General features: G+C 36.3%; 1 protein-coding gene across 5 annotated transcripts in view; it reads left to right on the forward strand.

Moving 5' to 3' along the window:
* The window catches only part of LOC136838846 (zinc finger Ran-binding domain-containing protein 2-like), an 88,360-nt gene that overhangs the window by 41,066 nt on the left and 29,772 nt on the right, over nt 1–17,522 (forward strand). For 3 of the 5 annotated variants that reach the window (XR_010853140.1, XM_067104489.1, XM_067104491.1), the window contains exons 4-7: nt 2,734–2,953; nt 6,268–6,405; nt 8,932–9,116; nt 9,846–9,941. Coding sequence is in view for 3 of the 5 variants with exons in the window: in XM_067104489.1 (XP_066960590.1) it covers nt 2,734–2,953; nt 6,268–6,405; nt 8,932–9,116; nt 9,846–9,941 (639 nt within the window). In the remaining 2 variants the exon portion in view is untranslated. Of the gene's footprint in view, nt 1–2,733; nt 2,954–6,267; nt 6,406–8,931; nt 9,117–9,845; nt 9,966–17,522 lie in introns of all 5 variants that reach the window. The other 2 variants (XR_010853141.1, XM_067104490.1) reach the window with 1 other exon arrangement.

The raw sequence follows: 17,522 nt of genomic DNA on the forward strand, positions 1-17,522 counted from the left end.
TCAAGACGAGCAACAACCTTGGCCTTGTATCATAGGCAGTGGTTTGTGTACTGCTTCTCCTTTTGTTCTAGAAGGACTTCCAGCACCTGTACCTCTATAGACAAGTTCTTTCAATACCTTAGATATACAGTAGTAACAGACTTTCCATAGCTGCTATTCAAGGATATAGTCCATGCTTTCTTCAGTTCTGCGTCATTTGCAATTGGACATCTCTAACGATCCAGACCTGAAGGAAGTGATGAGATCGTTTGAGATTGATGTACCCAGAGTTCAGTATCAATCTCTTTCATGGAACTTAGATGTAGTTTTAAAATTTTTATCTGCAGATCTGTGTGAACCTTTGGAATCTGCTTCTTTGAAGTTTCTGACCATGAAGACACTTTTTGGTAGCTCTAGCAACAGCAAAAAGAGTAAGCGAGTTACAAGCATTCTCCAGTAAAGTAGGCTTTTGTAAAGGAGATGCCATTTTATCATTTGTGCCTTTGTTCAGGGCTAAGATCAATATCAAGGCTAAACTACTACCAAGAATGGTAAGAATTCCAAATTTAACCTCTTTGGTGGGGAAGGAAGAAGAGGCTTTGCTCTGTCGTGTTAGAGCAGTGAAGATTTATTTAGATAGATTAAAGCCTGTTAGGGGTAGAGTTATAAAATTTACTGCTCAGAATTAGGGGAAACCCTGTGGAGTTTCCTTTACTTTTCATTATCCAAAGGTGTGAAATGTGTTCTTCAGGATAAGGGAAACCCCATGGAGTTTTTTAGAAGTTTTTTTTGATGACGAAGTCCTGGAGCACATTGTAACAGTAACGAACAGATTTTCCAACCAGTTTCTAGATGAATATATAGAAAGTTTGCCTACAATATCACATGCACTAAAATGGTATGACACAAATGTAAATGAAATGAAGCAATTCATTCCTCTACTGGCTCTTTTCAGTGAATGTCAGTGAATTTTTTTCCTTTTATGTTTCATGCTTATAATCTTTAGGATATAAAAGTGCAAAATAATTTTTTTCATCTTATACATAATTAATTATCCTAATATGTTTATACAAAAGAGAATATCAGTGTAAAAAAAAACATAAAAAAGCATAAAAATTAGTATAGACCAAATACCACTTTGCGAGTGAGATGATGTGACGCTTAACAGGTTAAACAGCAAAGATGACCCACTCCAATTAATGCAATGACCAAAATCACAAAGGTTGACAGAACTTTCTAAATTTTCTTCGCCATGCATTACAGATCTTTGTGTCCTGCTAATCTGTGCCATAGCAAGAAGCTAGTTTGTCAAACAAACTTCTTTACAATCTTCACTTGGTACCTTGTAAATGCTGGATTTGAGTTCCTTTTTTAGGAGACATTAAGAAGAGCTCTCATTTTAGTTCTTAGATACAAGAAAACAAATTGGTTTTCAGGTTCAGTGCTTTTAGCCATGTTCTTAATGCCCCCTATGTACAGGAATTTTATTTTGTTGTTATTCATATGGCTTCAAAAGTATATCTTGTTGGCATTGTTGATGGATTTGTTTATGATGTGTGGGGTAGAGTTTCTGGGTAAGAAGTTTATATGAATGCTGAGGAAATTAGTTTTCAAAATAGAGAACTTTGGTTATCTATACTTTGTGAAACTGTACTGTGAGGATTCCCTTATTTTTGGCATTTCTAAGAGGTCATTTTCCATCTTTTTCTGATTCAGTTTTTAATTTTATTCTGGGAACTAGTGAATTGATTTTGTTGAAAAGATTTCCAAATCTTCCCAGCTACTGTACCAGAACATGGAAAGGTCATCAACTTGGTTTGATGGAAGTGAGAATTTCAGTTTAAAAGTATTCTCTGTAGACATTGATTAAAATGGGGATAGTGGGCTGCCCATGCTATGTCAGAATCTTTGTCTGTAAAAATTTCTGTTGAATGAAAACATGTTACTGATACAGAGCTTAATTTTTTCATTGTTTTTTCAATGCTCGGAGGAAAGTTGTTTGTATGGGGCAATATCTATGTTAAGAAATTCAGGATGTCAGTACATAACTGGGACCTTTGTGAATAATGATTCCATGTCCAGACTGAGGAGCTGTATATCGTTTGCAGGAATTTTTAATCTGTTCAATTTCTGAATAAATTCCTTTGCATGTTTTAACGTGTGACCAAGAGAAAGTGCTTAGGAAGGGTGACAGCAAATATGCTGTCCATTTTGATGAATGAAAAGTCTCATTGTTCAAAAAGGAATAATGGCAGGAATATATAACATCAACTCTCCATTGTAAATTCTCCTAAATTCAAAGTAGCGATTTCTATACCAAAAGAAAATTAATCCTTTCTTGTATAATCCTTCATTGTCATTTGTGCTATCATTGGGACTAGAAATTACACTAGGTTTTATTGTGTGTTCCTCTAACAGAAGGGGTTGCTTTGAAACAAACTGGTTTTGTAATTCAAAATTTTTTTTCTTACAAACCCATCAGTTATATAAAGAGTGCCCTATTCCTGTCCCCTCAAATCTTGCTGCTTTATATGTAAGGTGAGGATATTGAGTGGGATATACTTGACACATGTAAGGGGAGACTACCTCATTCTTCTTGAGTAAGGCAAAAGATTGTTAATACTGGGGATATTGTGACTTGAATATAGATGTTATAATAAATTGGTTTGTGTTGTTAGGTTTTTATATAAAAGAGACAGTAATTAATTAATGCTTTGTAGTAGTATCTTGATTATTTTCTTTCAATTTTCTCAGATGTGGAAATGTAAACTGGGCACGACGGCAGACATGCAATATGTGCAATGCTCCAAAATTTGGTGACTTAGAAGAAAGGACAGGGTATGGTGGTGGATTTAATGAACGTGAGGGTGTTGAATATATTCATCGAGATGAGTCTGATGATGAATTTGATGAATTTGGGCGAAAGAAGAAAAAATTTAGAAACAAAAAGCAATCTGTTAGTGAAGAAAAGAATGTAAGTATGTTTTACGTTTTATGCATTTGGTAATTCAGATTCTATTAATTGCTCATTGCATGTACTGTAGTACAGGCAGTCCTAGCTAATCGGCAGCATTGGTTAATGGCGTTTCGGTTTTACAATGCTTGGCTAACAATGTCATTAACCAGATTTTTGGCGAAGATAAGCTATTTTCAGTGTCAGTAAGCGGCCATTAAGCAGTTTATTGCTGCTTACGACGTAGTGAACACCATTTACAGTAAACCCCGTATTCGCGGTCTCGCGATTCGTGGACTCGCCTATTCACGTGATAAAACTATTGTGATAAAACTAATAAAATACTCAGGTAATCCTCAAGTTATGATGGACGAGTCAGGCCATCTCAGGTCACACATGCCCATAGGCCTGGCGAAAGGGTTTTGTTTTTAGAGATGATCCAGTAGCAACTGAAGCATGCCAAGGACTCCATATATGATAGCGTAGGTTCATATATTAGGAAAAATACAAATAACTTTATACCTTGGTATTTTTGATGAACAAGTTGCATTAGGACTCATTTTCTACTTTACCAAGAAGTTTACCTAAATTTAAATCACGAGCAATATTCATAACTGTTATAACAATTGAAAGAAGTAATGATAAATCTGAACTCGGTGGGATTTATATAAAATGATAGTGATAAATCTGAGCTTAACAGTATTTCTATGAAATGAAATTTATTAATGGTGTATTGGAGTTAAAAGGGATGATTTTTATCACTTAACCCTTAAAGGCCTGTTGGACGTAGCAAACGTCAACTAAAATTGTCTGTTGGGTGCCGAGTGGACGTAGCAAACGTCGACTACAAAAAATTTCAACCTTGGGTCAACTTTGACTCGACCGAAATGGTCAAAAAACGCAATTGTAAGCTAAAACTCTTACATTCTAGTAATATTCAATCATGTACCTACCTTCATTTTGCAACAAATTGGAAGTCTCTAGCACAATATTTCGATTTATGGTGAATTTTTGAAAAAAATTTTTCTTACGCTCCATGTATGGTAACTTCGCCGAAAATTTCAGAAATTCTTTCGTCATTTTGTCGTAATTTTTGCACTGTTCTATATTAGCCGTTACATAAAGTTTTATATATGAAAATGTGCACAATTTCATGTACAATACAACAGAAAATAACTCATGGTTGTAGCTTTTATCAGTTTTGAAATATTTTCATATAAATCACGATAACTGCCAAAATTTCAACCTTCGGTCAATTTTGACTTGACCGAAATGGTCAAAAAACGCAATTGTAAGCTAAAACTCTTACATTCTAGTAATATTCAATCATTTACCTTCATTTTGCAACCAATTGGAAGTCTCTAGCACAATATTTCGATTTATGGTGAATTTTTGAAAAAAACTTTTTCCTTACGTCCACGCCAGAAATTCTTTCGTCACGTTGTTGTAATGTTTGCACTGTTTTATATTAGTTGTTACATAAAGTTTTATATATGGAAATGTGCAATTTCATGTAGAATACAACAGAAAATAACTCATGGTTGTAGCTTTTATCAGTTTTGAAGTATTTTCATATAAATCACGATAACTGCCAAAATTTCAAGCTTCGGTCAATTTTAACTGGAAATGGTAAAAAACGCAATTATAAGCTAAAACTCTTACATTCTAGTAATATTCAATCATGTACTTTCATTTTGCAACAAACTGGAAGTCTCTAGCACAATATTTCGATTTATGGTGAATTCTGAAAAAAAAAATTTTTTCCTTACATCTATTCATGTAACTTTCGGCCGAACATCTCAGAAATTCTTTCGTCATGTTGTCGTAATGTTTGCATCGTTTTATATTAGTCGTTACATAAACTTTTATATATGAAAATGTGTGCAATTTCATGTAGAATACAACAGAAATTAGCTCATGGTTGTAGCTTGTATCAGTTTTGAAATGTTTTCACATAAATCACGATAACTGCCAAAATTTCAACCTTCAGTCAACTTTAACTCGACCGAAATGGTAAAAAAACGCAATTAACGCAATTGTAAGCTAAAACTCTTACATTCTAGTAATATTCAATCGTTTACCTTCATTTTGCAATAAATTGGAAGTCTCTAGCAGAATATTTCGATTTATGGTGAATTTTTGAAAAAAACATTTTCCTTACGTCTGAGCGGTAACTCGGCCGAACATCTCAGAAATTCTTTCGCCTTGTTGTCGTAATATTTGCACCGTTTTATATTAGTTGTTACATAAAGTTTTATATATGAAAATGTGCGCAATTTCATTTACAATACAACAAAAAATAACTCATGGTTGTAGCTTTTATCAGTTTTGAAATATTTTCATATAAATCACGATAAATAGAAAAAATTCGACTTTCGGTCAACTTTAACTCGACCGAAATGGTCGAAAACTGCAATTGTAAGCTAAAACACTTACAGTCTAGTAATATTCAATCAATTAGCTTCATTTTTCAACAAACGGGAAGTCTCTAGCACAATATTTCGATTTATGGTGAATTTAAAAAAAAAAAAATTTTTACGTCCGCGTTACGAATTCATGCATCATTTTGTGATAATATTTTCTCTGTGTTGCTTTGATCGTTTTAAAATTTGTTATATACCAAAATCATTGCAATTTAGTGTACAATACAACTAAAAAAAATTAAGTCATTAGCTTTTACCGTTTTGCTTACAGCGCGATTTGTATACAAATATATGAGTTTTTTTTTTTCGCTGTCATATATTCAAATATTTATATATGATAATGATATTTTTTTCATTTCTGATGGTTGCATACTAAACTTCAGGCAATGACCAAAAAAATGAGCCAAAAATGAACTCTTAATCTTAAAAACTAAAGCGTGCTGTGATTTTTAAAAAAATTTTTTTCTGCTTCGGCGCTAACTCACCGAACGCCGCCGGCATACGGGAGACGTTTTTGTAAATAGGGCTTCAGCGTTAAAGGGTTAATTAATCCACATATGATTTAAGGCTTTATAGTATTTTAGCTAAATTAATACCTAAAATTTCAACATAAATTCAATATCTGAGATTTTTTATGTTTGAATCGAAAATTACTATCAGCTTTATTAATTGGTAAAATAAGATGTTGCTTTTGCATAGCTTTGATTTTATTATGTAAATTGATAATACTGTACTTATGAAAGTATTTCATTTGGTGATAACTTTATCATAATGGTTTTGATGCTTGAAAAGTGCACTGTGATAATTTGAGGAGTACACTAGTGTAACATTGAATCTTGTGGTATGGTTTAGCCTATAAAGATGTTCAAATTTCAATTTTTGTTCACAATGCAACTATGCTTTCACAATAAGGACTCCATGCGAAAGTCTCCTGTAACACAAGATGATGATGATGATGATGAAGACGATGATGAGGATGATGGAGATCTTTCCAAGTATGACATATGGGGGGATGCTGCTGATGAAAATGATGATTCTAAAAATGACAAGGTAAATAATAGTTTTAATTCATATATGTATCTTTGTATAAGTCAGCTTCTAAAGCTCAGAACTCTAATTCAAGGTTAAATTCATTGTTTGCTTTATTGCCTTTCAGAATGTCCATCTGATTATTACATAGGTTTCATTAGACGTAGGTTCAGTAAGGAGTTCATATGAATTAGTTATTATTATTATTATTATTATTATTATTATTATTATTATTATTATTCAGTAAATGACACCTATTCATATGGAACAAGCCCACAGGGGCCATTGACTTGAAATTCAAGCTTCCAAAGAATATAGTGTTGATTAGGAAGAAGTAAGAGGAAGTAAAGGGGGAATACAGAAAGACGAGATACCACTTATTAAAAAAGAAAAGAAAAGTTAATAAATAGATAAATAGATAAAAATATATTAAAAAGCAAGAAGAATAGTATTGGGGTAGTAATGCACTGCATTTTCTCTCGTATGACACCCTCTGGGAGGCTGTTCCATACTCCAAATATGTGAGGAATAAAGGACCTCTGGAACTGAAGTTTGACAGCGAGGCACATTTACTGCTTATTGGTGCTGCTGTTCAGCAAGTCTTGTTGCTCTCGGCAGATAAAGGGGATCAATGATCAATTGTGAATGTGAAAGATCTCTTTTGAAATACTGTAAAAGGTCTGTGTTTAAATACATCTTATGAAAAAGTGACAAATAAGAGACCATCTGTCGGTGGTCAAGTCATAACTGCTACTATTAGGAAACAAACCTACCAGCACGAGAAAAAAATGTAAAAATAGACACTAGTCTCCAAAAAATCTTGAACTGAAAAAAAGACACAATATCTTTCACGAAAGTGATCTTGCAGTCAAGAATGATGCCTAAAGTGTCCACATGTAACTCATGTAACTCTATCTAAAAGAGATAAATCTCTGGCAGAAGCAGGCATCCAACCAGAGAACAGTATTCCAGTAAAGGAAGTACAAATGACATAAAAACAGGTTGCATTGATTTTATCACTGTTTTAAATACATGAGGCCACTATACTACTGAAAAGAAAGAGGTCTTAGATACCAACCCCCAAGCACCATTCTACACATGTTTGCCATTATTGGAAATTGTTAGCCCCTATATAAAGGCACCATGAAGATGACCTAAAAGAACTTAAGGTCTTATCCCATGTGCTCTGTGAGAACACTCAGTCCCAATTAAGATAGCGTTCTTTCCTGAACGTTAGTACAAGCATCAGGAAGCACAAATAGTAGAAGTCGACACAAAGACGGAAACCGATTGCAAGGCAGCTGCTACCATGAACTGATCAAAATGAAAATTCACTGAGTAATGAAAATCCTCGTAAGTGTTTTGCTAGGGAAAACTACTCTACACAATTACAGTAAAGAATACTACAGATTGTGCTGAACATATATGTACACAGTACGATAACTGAAAGCACTTGGAAGCCTGGGAATCACAATGCTGTATGTGTATGACATAGAGGGAATAAGAATAAGAAGCATTGTTTTACAGGACAGTGGAGTGTGAGCTATGCATGAGAGGTAAACTTTTCTTCTTTCAAAATCATTCAGGTTGGTGTGACTGGGTTCAATGCACATAAATACAAAAATTGTTATGCTCTCCTCCAGTCATGTGTGGGCCTTATGCTGCCATTGAGAAAAACAGGAAATTGATAAATTCTGCAGAATTTAAAAATATGGAACACTGGGAAAAACCCATCAAGCACAAATAGTTTAAGTGTACTTAAGTTTTAGCAATCCTACATCCTTGAATATCTTGACAGTAAGAAGTATTTATGTACAGTGCTAAAGTCTCACACTTGTTGAAGTGTTTCCAGTCATTGAGTGTCTCTACACTAAGTCATCTTCCTTCACAATATACATTTTTCAGTCATTAGCATCCAACATAACAGCATTACATTGAAACCTACACTTGTTCCACATCATCCACAAGCCACTTTCCTGATTGGATGTCTTCCTTTCCCTTCTGTTTTGTCACCATAGACGTGGTATGACTTACATTGATTTTTTCAATCAGCCTCTGATTCTGTGGTTTAAAGCTAAACCAAGTTCATATAGCAAGTTCCAGGTGCCTCTCTTTTGGTACTTCTTGTAGCGTTCGTTACTGATCCATGGTGGATACCAAGTTTTACCTGTGTACAAACACTAAAATATTTTAAAATTAAATTTCATTCTTTGTTGACTATTGTTATCTATTGCCTCTCACAGTGGTTGCAGATACACCCATTTTGAGATTAAAACATCATGCTGATATGTTAGGTGAATAAGAGATAATAAAATGTTAGTTTTTTTTATTGAAGTGATGAACTGTCGTAAAGCTTAGCATTTGTTTTAAAAAAATGTATTGTAGCTTCTGGAATTGACAGCTGGTCAAGATTTAGTCTAGAAGTTAGACAGATGCCACACTGTAGTGCTTTATTCTAATGAGTTTTTTAGTATTATAGTAAGGCTTTCATATGTCTATAAGTCTGATAGTTTTATACTCTCTGATGGAGTTTTAATATATTTACAGAAGAAAAATGGCCAAAGTAATGAATCCCCAAACAAAAGTCGCTCAGATTCAAGGTCTCGTTCTAGTTCATATCACCGGTCAAGGTCGAAGTCTAGATCTAGATCTTATTCAAGAGGAAGACGAGATTCTCGGTCATACTCTAGATCAAACTCAGAATCATCTAGGTCATCACGCTCAAGATCCAGGTACAGTATCTGAAAGCGTTGTGTATCCTTTTTTTGTAATTAACTGAAGTACATAAATTTGAACATCCAGAAACATACATACCAAGGGATACAGGGCATAGATATTGCCTCTATACTGAATAAGTCACAGGCTGTGTGGTATAATGAATGTAAAATGAACCAATTACATATCTGAAGAATCTATGGGTTTAGAGTGTAGTTCAACATCAACAATCAAGCTTTTCTTGTGACTGCTTATTTCAGTTAAAATTGAATATCAGTTCTTGAACAGAGGTTTTGTTAGAACTTCAACATTTTCAGTTTGTAAAATTTCCTGAAGTTGTCCCCTTTGGGGGACCACCCCTTTCACTATGCATAGTGCAGCACACTACAAATTTCTCTCAAGGTTCTTTGTAGCATCTCTGGCCTTTAGCTGCTTAGCCTTATGTGCTGTAGTTTTCATTTCTCATTTGAATACAAATCCTTCATGTCACTCATGTCTCTCTGTCCATATCATTTGCATTTGGGAGTATTGGATTATCCTTGTCTGTAAGTGTAGATTTTTGTCTAGATTCCTTAAAAATATGCACACACATCCACTCAGTTTATAGAAACTCATAAATAGAATTGTTCATGAGTGTTACCACCAGCCAGTAGGTATTGCAGTAGTAGTTTAATTTGTGTGTCTGGGAAACTGGAAGGCCCTTTTCTGAAACTTTTATAGTACTGTAATTTTCTTTTGTTTTTCAGATCATCTAGGTCATCCTCAAGATCAAGGTCACAACGAAGAAGAAGCAGGTCTTGGTCTCGTTCCCGTAACTCGAGGAGACGGAGATCTAGGTCAAGGTAAAAGGGTAACTTAGGTAAAAGGTTAATATCATTTTTGAAATATTTGTTGTAACGGGGTATGCGTTTTATGAAGTCTGTGTTGGAGGTATGGATAATTTTTTTTATAAGAAATTTCAGTTTTGTTTTCTATTTTATTTTATCAGAAAGATATCTTTCTGTACTATATATGCAACAGATTATCATAAGATTTATTGTTATGCATGTACATTGTTGAGGTATGGTACTCAGTTGATTGTAGTGTATGTAATTTCATTGACCCCAGTATTTTTTACGTAATTCCTACATTTGTCACCGTATGATAGGGATGCTAGATGTCGTAGTTTTAATATATTAAAGTTCCCTCAGTGTTAGTATATAGCTAATTGGAGAATAAAAATTAATAGTTTTTATTTGAAGGTATTGTGGGCAATTTTTGATACTTGATGTAAATATTTAGGCATAGGTTATGCATTTAATGCAAAATATGAGAGTTGTCAGTTTCAGTCAAGGTTGATGCATGTGTGTACCAGATAATTTATAGATTGCAAAAAGTTATAGCTCTATTAATTTATATTTTTTGGCTTATATTACAGATTGTCAGCAATAGTATGCTTGTTACAATATGATGTTTGTTGCAACAACTTTTTTGTGTTCATTACACTGAAACAAGATCTTTTGACTAGATATTTGGTAAACACCTAAGCAGTATGTCAGCTTACAGTAATTAAGTTTAATCTTCACAAGGAGTTTTCCCATAATTCATGAAGAACAAACTGCATTAGTGACCTGATATAAAAAGACACCACAGTGTTGTTACTTACTGATTATGGAGGCCAAGTCTGCAGTCCCACATCTGATTTAATACCAAGAAATCTAGATCTTTGCACTTGAGGAATATGATTGCTCACTAGTGTGCTTTGAGTTTTACCAATGCATTTATTTGGCTAAAGTCTGGAGAACCTTCCCTATCCCATTGTGTACTGTAGTTACATTCAGAGCATTAAAAATTAAATGTAATGATTCATCAAATATGGAATTACTTTGACAGTTTTACAGGTAGAGATAGTGTACCAAATGCTTTCTCAGATTTGTTAAGTACAAGAGACACCTTACCACACATTATTAATTTGTTCCAGGATTCATAACATGAGTAAAAACTACTTAATTCAAATAAATCAATAAAAAATTACCTACTCACCCTGTGAACCCTTATAAGCCATCTATACATCATTAATACAATGTTTTGTTTGATAGGTCAACATTTTTATGCTTTAAAAATGTACACTATTTAATTGATACTAACTTGAAGAAAACCCCCCAAAAATGATACATTTACCTGATGGGTGACTTCATTGTGCCTTTCATGCACAATTGTCAATTTTGTTGTCCAACTGAAGCCAGAGGCAACCTTTTCACCCTTTCCACTTAACAAAGACCGAAGACCCTGAAGTACAGATTACACACGCCCAGACCTGATGTAGTAGTGTGTATGAAATCTGATTCTTCCTTCCCTCTCATGTTATGTAGCATTATAAGTTCTGAAAAGGGTCTTGTAAGCTGTTAAATTCAGTAATGAATGGAACAATAGAAGGTATGAATTTATAATGAAATATTTAAAAATACCATGTGCACTACTTGTGTGTGACTTTATACTGGGCAAATAGCTAAAGTTTTGTACTGCATTTTGTTAAAAACACATTAAAAAGATAATGGAAATTTCATCCAAATCTTTGTGTGCAGGGCTTATTAAAGGCTAAATACAATACAGGTATATTTATTCAGGATGGCATATAATAACAAATCTTCACATTGTCTAAAACATTTCATGATCTACTCGAGCTAAGGTAATAACAAATCTTTGCATTGTCTAAAACATTTCATGATATACTTGAGCTAAGGCAATTGTATATCATTATTAAAAACCTTGGATAAATTTATAATGCATTGTATTTATGGATATGCTCAATAATATTTATCTTAATTTATTAAGGAATATTAACTGCATGAAAATTTAGACACATGCTTGATCCTTGGGTCGTGTTTGTCAAAAGTGGGTTTGTTCCATGACATCCCTCTTTTAGTGCATACCAGCTCTGGGATTACTTGGTGTTGAGTGTGCATGCACCCGTTCACCTGTAGAATACTGGGAATGGGTATAGGAGCAGAATACTCTCCCAGAGTGTGAGGGGACTGCAATAACCCCTCACCCCTGCTTCTTGGTACATGCACGTTGGTTCCTAATGTGCCTTATTCTACCTTCTCCCCCTCCTAGTTGTGTATGTGGTCATCAGACTGTACTCAGGAAGGAGTTTGTTTGTGACAGACCTCTTTTACAATACTTACAGCTTGGAGGATCTGTTCATATTCAGTTGTGTTGAATGCATGTCTACTGGTGGTTTGCTTACAGACCTGGAGTTGCTTTTACACCGTAGTGCTTTACTCGCTCTCTCAAGCAGGCTTTCTTAGCTTATGCCTTTCCTGAAGCTCATGTAGTTGAGTCACACTACCTTCTCTTTCAGTGAGTAAGCAGTGCTTTATTGCATGCATGCAAACAGGATGTTTGCATTGCAGTTCTCTGTGGTATTACACTCTCTTAAGATGTCCTTGGATTTTCTACCAAGATTTCTAGAGGTTACATGTTAGTTAAAAATTATTATAGTGAAAACCATGATTGAGAGGTTATAAGTTAGCTGTAATCTGTTAATGTGCAAAAAGTTTGTGGACCACAATATTAGGTGGGTATGTCTATGGTAATTATTTGTTTTGGTGATTGGTACCATTTATGCAGATCGTTCATGTCCATGGAAGATTCCAGTGCTTGCTTTAGCTAATATCTTCATTCCTGTAGGATTTTGCCCTCAGAACCTTGTGAGGTTCCTTGTGAGCCTAATATTGATCTTGGGGGAGGTAACCACAGCCTTCCTTGTTGAACCTTATTGTCAGTGGAGTTTTCTCTTTGGTCTGCTTAGGAGGTAAAGCAGTTATTCTACCTACTGTGATTGCAGTTGTGATGCCTTGTATCAGGTCAGCAATCCGATGTGTGGATCAGAGGGTTCCCTGCCACCCAGCAACCAAATAAACCACTACCCTGCTACTGTGGAAGATGCTGTAACAGCATCAATCTCAGCTTCTTTGATGACACCAACAACAGATATAGCCAAAGTCAGTTCTTTGGCAAAGGGAAGCAAGGCTTAAAGGAGAAGCAGGAAGGAATCACAAGCTTTCCTAACTCCCTATCATTATGAGCACTTTCCCATCCTCCTCCTCCTCCTCATCTCCATATCTTTATCTTTGAGAAAGAGCAGGGAGAAACCTGAGACCTCAGAAACAGGTCGGTATGGCGCTTCCTGTTACTCCTTTCCATAGGAAACATGGAGGTATCAGTAGAAAACAGGAAGTAGGAGTCCTGAGACTCATCCACTATTTGGTGTCTTTCAAGTCCTCAGCAGGATCAAAGATGCCTTATGCCAAACCTTTGAGTGTGGCTGGATCTTCAGGTTATGTTCCTCCTAACCCAGACCAGTAGCCAGTCTTTTTCCTCCAAAAAGAGAGGGAAACCTTCCTGGCCCTTTCTCTCTCTCACTCCTCAGCTATGGCAAGGGAAGGGAAAGGAAAGCAGAGGTTGCTGAGGTTAGTCATTCCACTCCTCTGCTGCCACAAGTAGAGGGATGCATGTTTCGCTATTTAGCATTGTGGCAGAGATGGTGTGGACCCCTGGTATTTTCAGGCCTCCAGGCTGAACACCATATTCCTGTCAAGGACTGCCACCCTCCCTGATGTCAGACACTAATACTGTCTGTTCTGTCCTTCCAGATTCTCCAAAATCTCTGGCTCACCATATAATGAGTGGTGTTTGCAGACTTGCTTTTAGACGAAAATAGAATGTGGTGTGCTGTATTCCACCATAGAGGTTGACTTCATGCTTTTGATGGATATGAGGGATGTGCACTTCCAAGTACCTTTCCATTGGAATTCTCAGAAGTACCTACATTTTTCCTAAAGACTTTTTACTAGTTCAAAGCTCTTCTAACAGATGACAGCTCCTGAGGTGTTTTCTGAGGGTTCTTGCTTTGGTTTTGTCTCAGCCATATTTGCAAAGTATATGCCTGCTGTGTTAATTGGATGATTGATTAGTTGTGGCATCCTCCAAAATACTTTTGCTCCTGGCCAGAAACCACCTCCTTTGTTTTTATGCTGTGAGGTGGGGGGACTGTGGTAGTAGAGAAGTTGGCTCTCACACACCCAAGCAGTAGTCAGTGTATCTGGGTATGCTCAAATTTGGCAGCAGTGAGGGTCTTATTGTTCGACTCTGCTATGAGCAAACTCAGGGAGATGGTAGCAGGAACAACCAGCTTAGCTTTTGCAGGTTTTCTTCAGCCACCTGTCATCTTTGACAGGCTCGTTTCACACACACACAGATTCTCCTGCTCTCACTTCAGTGATGGCTGAAGCATCACTGGACAGTTCCAAGTGACCTCTCCTCTCAACTCATGCTATTAAGTCAAGAACAGGGAAGTTCTAGTGAGGTGATGGGACAGTGGGAACTGGTTAGTGAGTTTCTCTGAACTATCCTCCTCCTGAAATGTAGTATTCACAGGTCTATCGAAGGAGGGATAGAATGCTCATCTGAGAGGTTCTTTGATTTCAGTGTATGGGCTCAGGACACACTTTATCTGCATATTAACACTGGAAGTACATGAAGCCTTTCTGTTCCTGCACATTCTCCAGTAACAGTTGATAGGTCACTTGGTAATGCTGATAAGAAGCTACACAAACATAATGACTTTTGTCAGGCAAAAGGGGATGGTCTTGCTCCTGCTTTGCAAGTTAACATTTGCAGATACCATTAGTGGATGGTTTGTCATGCCATTGAACTGTTTACCAGAGATACATTCTTGACAGTTGGAGCATTGTGTTAGACTATCTCAGTCACTGAGGCCTGGTTGTAGGGACAAGAGTGGTCCTTACTTTGTCAAATGGCAGAGAGGCTGTTTGAACTCTGGGGACCTTCTGTACTTGACTTGTTTGCTTCTAGGCTGAACAGGGAGCTTCTAGTATTCAGTTCTTCCATTCCATTCCCCTGGTCAGTGATGGAAGCCGCATTCCAGTATTCCTGGGGCAATCTGGAAGTTTGTGCTTTTCTGCTATTTAACCTGATTTTTCAGGTAATTAACAGGTTTTTGATCTCCCCAGGTTTCAAGCTGACCCCGGTTACTCCTCGTTAGCCTCAGGTCATGTTTCATCAAGATATGCTGATTCCCTTGGCTAGGTATCCCTCTCTGATCAGAGTGTCTGTTTAGTAGGTCAAGGACTTCCTTGTTCACTTTTGCTGGGACAAGCTCTTGTCAGTCTCCACTAGAAGGCTTTTGCTTAGCTGTAAGCCATATTTCAGACTAAAGAGCTTGGATTTCCCTGCTTGGTGGAGTTTATCCTTGCTTATTAGGAATTTTGAACAGTCTTTTCCCCTCTTTGATAGCCTTGTTCTCTGAAGTGGGTTGTGGCCTGTGCTTGGCAGCCTAACCCAAGTGCCTTATGCGACCTTGGGGGAAGTCTCAGACTGAGAGCTCACTCTGAAGACTCTCCTTTGGGTAGCTTAGTCTCGCCAAAGCATTTAGAGGAGTTACTTGGCATCTTGTTTGGTTCTTGGAGGAATGGGGTCTCTATTCTCTCTTTTGTTCCTGAATTTGTGGTAAAATCCCAGAATGCATCAGTTCCTGCCATCAGATTCAGTAGTTATTTCAACCCCTCCAGAGACGGTGTTGGTGGTTATCCAGATGAGATGCTTTTTTTGTTGATGCGAATCATAACATACTACTTGAGAAGTGACATGATAGAGCCTACCCTGACCGAATACTTTGTATTAGTTACTTGAATTCTCTTGCTTTCTGAGTCCTGTTATTTAATAATAGGGTATGCTGCCTACCAACATGTCACTCCCACCAGGAAGGGGCTTGGTTGTTCAGAAGCTCCATCTCCATTTTCTGGGGTGTACTGCCCAGGACTTTGCTTCTCTCACCATATTGTAAGGGTTTCTTGAGAATAATGTCCCTCGTGAATATCTTTTTCTCCCAGGAGCATTTTCTTTGAGGTGTGATGTTTTCTACAGCTATTTTTGGGATAACTCTCCTAAAAAGTGAGTTTCCATTTAAAAGGTGTAGGTTTGTATTTCTTTAGGAACAAATAACAAATTTTTTTAATTAATTTGTATTTTTCCTAAGTACAGTATACAAACCAAGGCCTTTTACCCAGAGGCAAAAGATATAGTGATGCTTTAGATGTCAGAAGGTTTTATGGTGCTCCCATTTACTCACTAGCATCACCATATAGCTAGCCTTATAACTACCTTCATTCAGCCATTCAGCTATGTGTGAAAAATATTTTTTACTAGAAAGGCATGGTTTTTATATCTAGGAAAACTACAAATTACTTTTAAAAATTTGTCTCTCCAAGACATTGTTTCTTGACATTCTAGTGAAGAAATGAACTGCATCAAATTGTGTCCAACTTAGTACGTAGTAGATAGCAAAGTAAAATGCTGGTCATCCAGCTTGTGTAGAACTTGAATTATGCTGGATATGGTTTTAGGTATGCTCAGGTATACTCTTCATTATCCTGTCTCTTGTACCATATATCTGAATTAAAATCTTAAAGGACACATTTCCTAATTCAAAATTAGTTATGTTTATAAAGTTATGTGCACTAGTAAAAGGGGAAGTTTTAAATGTTTATTATTGTATTGTGTAGTGCAGTATTCCTACAATATGTCAAAGATTTTGCTACCTTAGTTGATACAGCAGTTGTTACTGGATGAACATGATCATTCTTTTACCTTTAGATTTAAGGGTGCCAGCTAGGTTTCAAGTGGAAATGTTATGTATTGGGATGTGTCTTATGTTTTTTATACCAGGACTATAGAATATCATATCCATCAGTTTTAACCTGAAATGTCCATTCTGTGACCATTTTGTTTTTTGTCCCCTTTAACAACAAAACATTCAAATTCTTGCTCCCCCATACTAATCACTTACACAAATGAAGCTAATATGGTAAAAAGGCCTTTTAATAACTTCCAAACAAGTGTTATTGCTTAAGGAATATTATTGGCTAGTGAAAAAATCTATATTTGCAAGCATATGGTTGAACCTCAGTTTTAGAAATGGCAAGTCATCAGACTTGACTTCTGTCTGTCGCTTTGTGATTATGGCTGTGAGTGTCTTTTAATGAGAATTCCTGCCTCTTAGTGTCAAATGATCAGCCTACATAGGATGTTGGTATAAGACTCAGATGAGGAAACTACAGAGGTTTTGTGTGTGCTTCATGATGATGCTTCCTTCATGGTCCTTATCTGGGCTGCACCATCTTTGATATTGATTATTTGCCGAACCTCTGCATGAAGCTTTGGTGGTTGCTCTGTGTGATAGTGACGAGATACTGAGCTCCAACACCTTCCGGTTCCCTTTGGCAAAGTTCATTGACTACTCATAAGGATGTGGTTTTTGCATGATGGGTTGCAGGTCTACCAAGGGTTATGACCAACCCCAGGACTTACAGTCATCACTTTGCTCTTCATGATCAGCAACTCAAAAGATTTGATCAAAT

Source organism: Macrobrachium rosenbergii, chromosome 5, assembly GCF_040412425.1.
Source record: "Macrobrachium rosenbergii isolate ZJJX-2024 chromosome 5, ASM4041242v1, whole genome shotgun sequence".
Lineage (NCBI taxonomy): Eukaryota > Metazoa > Arthropoda > Malacostraca > Decapoda > Palaemonidae > Macrobrachium > Macrobrachium rosenbergii.